The sequence below is a fragment of the Triticum dicoccoides genome, chromosome 4B, assembly GCF_002162155.2.
Source record: "Triticum dicoccoides isolate Atlit2015 ecotype Zavitan chromosome 4B, WEW_v2.0, whole genome shotgun sequence".
Lineage (NCBI taxonomy): Eukaryota > Viridiplantae > Streptophyta > Magnoliopsida > Poales > Poaceae > Triticum > Triticum dicoccoides.
This window is the reverse complement of record NC_041387.1, coordinates 663,134,407-663,141,112: the sequence shown is the minus strand read 5'-3', so window position 1 is coordinate 663,141,112 and position 6,706 is coordinate 663,134,407. Positions and strand designations below refer to the sequence as shown.

Genomic DNA, 6,706 nt, shown 5'->3' with positions numbered 1-6,706 from the left:
GCGGCAGCAGCTAGGATTATTCCCCCACCCTCCCCGCCAGGCCGTCGCCGCCCCCGCCGGCCAGCTTCCCTCCTCAGCTCCTCCTCGCCCCTCAGTCCACCCCGTCCCTCAGCCCCGTCCCTCAAAGTTCGATGCCTACACTCACGGTTATGGACTTTCTGTAATGGAAAAAACTTTAAATCTATTGTAATATTTAGTACTTTTTATGGCATTCTTAATTCACTTTCGTTATGGTTAGAAACAACAAAGTATTAACATTTCATCAAACAAATTCTGTCTATGGGTAGTACAGACATTTCAACACACAATAGGTTCTAGAATCTCAAACTACAATCTCTGAAAAGAACTCGACGACAGATTCTGGGAGAAGCTGATTCTGGGAGAATTTTCCAGAATCCTGATTTTGTAGAATCTTGCCTGAAAAGAACTGGGCCCTATGCTACTGTTGGATCAAAAGAAGCCACGGCAGAAGAAAACACGAAAAACTGAGATGAACTACGAACTGTACAGAGGAACTCGCTAACCCTAGCGTGGATCTAAGATGCGGAAAGGGGAAAACTTACAGCGGTAGATCTGTCACAGAGGGGCGCCGCCGTTCTCTGGACGGATTCAGGTTGATGCAACGGCCAAAGTCAACGAAGACGAAGGTGCGCTGCGGCGGCGGCAGAGCTCGAGCAATAGTAGGGGGCGAGAGGAAGAAGATGAAGAAAGGGAAGAATGAAGAAAGACCTAGTCGGGTCTATTTATAAGGAAGGACCACTAAAAGAGTGCGAAAAACGAGGTGGCCGAAAAGATAAGTTATCCAACTACAAGGACGCCTTGATTTTCGGGATGGTCATCAAGATAAAGATCCCTTGGGATACATTGAACAAAATGTGCATTTATGGCAGGTGACGCCATGGCAGGTTACCATAAATCCAGAGGATGACGTCATGGTGGGTTACGAAAATTTCATAAGTAAAGGGCAGAAGATTTTTTCTTAAAGTGTTGAAGATTGACATGAACCAGTCCAAATCAATCTGGGGCCTAATGTTGGGGATATAATTATTGGTGTGACCCGCCCAGGAGGGGCCGGGTTATACCTACAAGTATTCTTGAAGCCCAAGACCAAGGTTGAAGATGGCGGTTCAGTTAAGGGCCCAAAGCCTAGAGGCGACTTAAGGCCCATAGTGATAAACCGCCATATGTACGTGACTTGTATTGTAAGGCAAGAATAGTTAAGAGACTGAGCCGGACACTGTTTATGAGCCGTCCGGGACTCTGTGAGCGCTGGGGGCGTCGACCTCTGTATATAAAGGGATGACCCGGCGGCGGTTCAGGGCAAGTAACATCATATCGAGAGCTAGGTCAACCAATTCCGCTCCCTAGTTATCGAGTCATAAGCAATCCCACCCAAAACTGGATCGTAGGCTTTTACCTTCACCGTAAGGGGCCGAACCAGTATAAACCTCGTATCCTTTGTTCCGATTAACTCCTTTAAGCTTCCTAGTTGCGATGGCTCCACGACTAAGTTCTTTCACTAGGACATCTGACGTGACAATTCCACGACAATCCCCTTAAATATTCAATTCAGACGAGCACTAGTTGGTGAGCGATGGAATGCATGGATGCACCTGGTTCGGAGATTGATAGATGTCCAACTCTCCGACCAATCGGACTCCACGGAATGGAAACTATCTAAGAACGGGATTTTTACGGTAAAATCTTTCTACATGGATTTGATTAATTCTGGCCCAGTCTCGAGATCGTTGCATATTTGGAAGATTAAGGTTCCTTTGCGCACTAAATTTTTTATGTGGTTTGTCCACAAACAAGTAATTCTTACAAAGGACAACTTAATCAAGAAGCGATGGGTAGGTAGTCCATGATGTTGCTTTTGTGATCATGATGAAACAATACAACATTTATTTCTTGAATGCCCACTAGCCAAATTGCTTTGGAGAATGATTCATATAGCCTTCAACATTATCCCTCTAGTTGACATTGCATCGTTGTTTGGAATGTGGTTAACTGGGGTCGAACATACTACGGCGGCTCGTATTCGGATTGGAATATGTGTGCTCTTGTGGGCTATATGGAATTGTCAGAATGATTTGATATTTAACAGACAACACAATTTAACTTTCTTGGAGGTCATCTTCATAGCTATCGCTTGGATCCGTGCGTGGTCCTTACTTACTCCTATGAAATCCAAGGAGCCTATGGTTACTGGGTGCAACCAGTGGGAAATGGTAGCACAGGCTATATTCAACCGGTTCGGATGACGGTCGCATAACAGGATAGGAGTCTAGCGAGCTTATCCATCTTATTGCCATTCCGGTTGTGATTGTCAGCATGAACTTTGATTTATTTTTTATTTTGTGCTCCACTTACGAGCTGTAATACTTTGGCGACTTTGTGATACTCTGTGAACTTTTAATAAGATGGCTGCATGCATCATTATGATGCAGAGGCCGGGGTACGTCTTTATTTTCAAAACAAAAAAAACAGCTTTCCCACCTCCAGAACCTGTCAGTCAAGTTGACAGCTGGTTACATGCAGTTATGAGGACAGACTGAGGGAGAATGTTTCCATGTTGCATGCTTGCATTGTAGGTATTGGTTTAACTTGAAATGGTAACCAAGCTCAGCCAATAGGTCGATTTATAACAGAAGAAAATCAAAGGGGGCAACAAAATACTTAACATTAGTTGACAAATCAGAAGTGCATAATAGATGTGCCATCGTAAATTAGATGGAAGTACCTAGAACTTATCTAGATGAGATATAATTTGGTCTCATTCACTTTAAAAACAAGAACAGATACAATCCACGTCAGCACATACACATCTTATAGCATCACATCCAATGGCTATAAAAGTTGAATGAGACCAAATTACATCTCATCTAAATGAGTTCTAGCAAAACTGAAATTAGATTGGTCCTGCAGCTGACTTTTCTTAGAACCATCACACTGCTCCCGCGTTGTCCCATTAACAAGAAAAATACTCATTACTCCCGCATTATTAGTTTGGAATTCTTGTTAAAATACAGGAAAATCATGCGTCGCTACAACACCTGTCTAACGGCTGTGATCTAGTTCAACTATCTTCTGTTGCAACAACGGAATGAGCAACGTGACGGCCGCCATAGTATTATTATTATTACTACATTTTCATGTCCAAACGTTGGTGTATGACAACACTCGTGACAGGACAAATGCTTCGCTCAAGCCTCTCGCGCTTGTGATTTTGCTGACATTTTCATGTCCTTTTGATAACTTGCACCTTCACCATGCATGCACAAATGTTTAGAGTTGAGACATTCTAAACATAGGTGGCTTCGGTCAGGAAGAGGATGCACCTCCGACGATGACGGCGAGCCGCAGATACATGCACGGACAAGCTCACCACCGACATCGCCGGATCATCCTCCCCCCGTTTGCTGCCCCCTCTTCTGGTCTGCCCTATAAAAGCAGGGCAGCAAGCAAGAAGAGGCACAGCGGCAACAAGGAACAGTTCAAGAGAAGAGAAGATGGCTTCTTCTTCCTCGTCGGTGCTGCTGGTTGCGGCGGTGGTGGCCGCGGTGGTGTGCGGCGCGCACGGCATCCCCAAGGTTCCCCCTGGCCCCAACATCACGGCGTCGCCTGCGAGCTACGGCAACAAGTGGCTGGACGCCAAGACCACGTGGTACGGCAAGCCGACGGGCGCCGGGCCCAAGGACAACGGCGGCGCCTGCGGGTACAAGGAGGTGGACAAGGCCCCCTTCCACGGCATGACCTCCTGCGGCAACATCCCCATCTTCAAGGACGGCCGCGGCTGCGGCTCCTGCTTTGAGCTCAAGTGCACCAAGCCCGAGGCTTGCTCCGGCGAGCCCACCATGGTCACCATCACCGACAAGAACGAGGAGCCCGTCGCCCCCTACCACTTCGACCTCTCCGGCCACGCCTTCGGCTCCATGGCCAAGAAGGGCGAGGAGCAGAAGCTGCGCGACGCCGGCGAGGTGGAGATCAAGTTCCGGCGCGTCAAGTGCAAGTACCCGCCGGGCACCAAGGTCAACTTCCACGTGGAGAAGTCCTCCAACGAAAACTACCTGGCCCTGGTGATCAAGTTCCTCCAACGCGACGGCGACGTGGTGGGCGTAGACATCAAGCAGAAGGGCGAGGACAAGTGGACCGAGCTCAACGAGTCGTGGGGAGCCGTGTGGAGGATCGACACCCCCCACAAGCTCATCGGCCCCTTCTCCGTCCGCTACACCACCGAGGGCGGCACCAAGACCGTCGTCGAGGACGTCATCCCCAAGGGCTGGAAGGCCGACACCTCCTACGAGGCCAAGGGCGGGTACTGAAGATGATGATGATGATGATGCGAACCACACCTTCCGGCAGCGTGCTTAATTAATTAACTAACTCCTTTTGGCTCCAGAAGAAGAATAAACCAGCCGCACATATATCATACACATATGATGCGATGAGAGCATGAGTATACTTATTCATTCATTTACTATAGGGAAAGAGCGTGGACAACTAATAATTTCTTGTTTGATGTATCTAAACTTGCTCATGATTGTAAACATGTCTTATTAAAAGAAATTGATATGCACACATTAATTATGTTTTCTTTTCTTTAAAAAATCCCATGAAAGATGGTCACAACGGGCTCGAGCTAGCCCCTTATTTTTCTTCTTCTCTTCTCAAAAACTGAATTGCCACACCTAAACAACAGGGTAGCACTATAGCTCACTTGGAGACCACTTAATTAGGTCGCTGGATGGTCTCCATTTTCGCCAATGGGAATATATTAATATCGCAAAGATACCGATTACATCCAGTCTCTGCAACAATAAAATGTTCTACAGACATTACGGATGCACACAACCCTACAACAAAAAAGAAAAAGAAGAAGAAGAAGAAGAAAACAAAAGATCCTGCTATGGTGATCAAAACCATGTAGCTGCAAAACAAACCATCGGGAAGGCAGCACCCGGTGTCCAAATTCTCCAAAAGCGACGCTTTCAAGAAGGAAACAGTGCACCCGCCGGCAAGCCCGAGGCCTGCTCCGGCGAGCCCACCACCGTCACCATCACTGACAAGAACGAGGAGCCCATCGCCCCCTACCACTTCGACCTCTCTGGCCACGCCTTCGGCTCCATGGCCAAGAAGGGCGAGGAGCAGAAGCTGCGCGACGCCGACGAGGTGGAGATCAAGTTCCAGCGCGTCAAGTGCAAGTACCCGCCGAGCACAAAGGTGAACTTCCACGTGGAGAAGTCCTCCAACCCCAACTACATGGCGCTGGTGATCAAGTTCTTCCAAGGCGATGGCGACGTGGTGGGCGTGGACATCAAGCAGAAGGGCGAGGACAAGTGGATCGAGCTCAAGGAGTCGTGAGGAGCCGTGTGGAGGATCGACACCCCCCACAAGCTCATTGGCCCCTTCTTCATCCGCTACACCACCGAGGGCGGCACTAAGACCGTCGCCGAGAACGTCATCCCCGAGGGCTGGAAGCCCGACACCTCCTACGAGACAAAGGGCGGGTATTGAAGATGATGATGATAATGCGACACCTTTCGCAGACAGCTTAATTAACTTCTTCTGGCTCCAGAAGAAGAATAAACAAGCCGGACATATCATATACTAGTACAGTAGTAGTATATGATGAATGCAAGCTCCTGCACGCATGACTATACATACTCGTTCGTTCATGCTGTGTATATATAGGGAGAGAGCTGTAAAGTAGTTTGGGAAGCGTAGAACCCTTTGTCTCGGGCCGCGTTGTATATATTGAGGCAAAGTCTTGGTTGACAAGTTACAGAGAAGATCGATCTCGGGCCGCGTTGTATATATTGAGGCAAAGCCTTGGTTGACAAGTTACAGAGAAGATCGAGAGAGGAGGAGATCGACGGAGATCGACCAGGAGAGGTCATTACAAGGGATAAAGAGAAGAAGAGATAGATACAAGTTTAAACACACCTCTCCTATACCTATACAATAATTCTAACACTCCCCCTCAATCTAAACCTCAAGCCTTGCTAAGGTTGAGATTGTACTTGAACTCATCCAGTCTTCTCTCGGTCAAGGGTTTAGTAAACCCATCTGCAAGTTGATCCCATGTAGGAATGAACCGTATCTCAAGTAGCTTTCAAGCTACTCTCTCTCTCTCTGACAAAATGAAAGTCCACCTCAATATGTTTTGTTCGTGCATGGAAGACAGGATTTGCTGACAGATAAGTTGCACCAATATTGTCACACCATAATCGTGCAGCCTTCGGAGCTTTAATTCCAAGCTCATAGAGTAATGTTTGTATCCACATTACTTCAGCTGTGGCATTTGCTAATAACTTATATTCAGCCTCTGTACTTGACCTTGAGACAGTAGCTTGCTTCCTTGCACTCCATGACACAAGATTAGATCCCAGAAACACAGCAAAACCACCAGTGGATCTTCTATCATCAGCACACCCTGCCCAGTCCGCATCAGAATATGCAGTAACAAGCAAGGAAGAGGACTTGACAATCTGAAGTCCAAGTCCTTGAGAATACTGAAGATACCTTAGGATTCTCTTAACTGTTGTCCAATGAGTAGTTCTAGGAGCATGCAAATATTAACATACCTTGTTCACCGAGTAAGAAATATCTGGACGTGTAAGTGTTAAATGTTGCAAAGCACCAACAACACTTCTATAATTTGTTGCATCTTCTGGACCAAGAGCTTCTCCACTATCAATTGTAA

The 6,706-nt window shown here is 47.2% G+C and overlaps 1 protein-coding gene and 1 pseudogene across 1 annotated transcript; both read left to right on the top strand.

Annotated features, from left to right (window-relative positions):
- The first annotated feature begins 3,512 nt into the window (after positions 1-3,512).
- Positions 3,513-4,590, top strand: LOC119294248 (pollen allergen Phl p 1-like). Its single transcript, XM_037572472.1, has one exon. It carries the CDS (start codon positions 3,513-3,515, stop codon positions 4,323-4,325), a length of 813 nt encoding a protein of 270 aa, XP_037428369.1. The 3' UTR covers positions 4,326-4,590.
- Positions 4,591-4,824: 234 nt separating this feature from the next.
- On the top strand, positions 4,825-5,517 carry LOC119293020 (annotated as a pseudogene).
- The last annotated feature ends 1,189 nt before the right edge of the window (positions 5,518-6,706 follow it).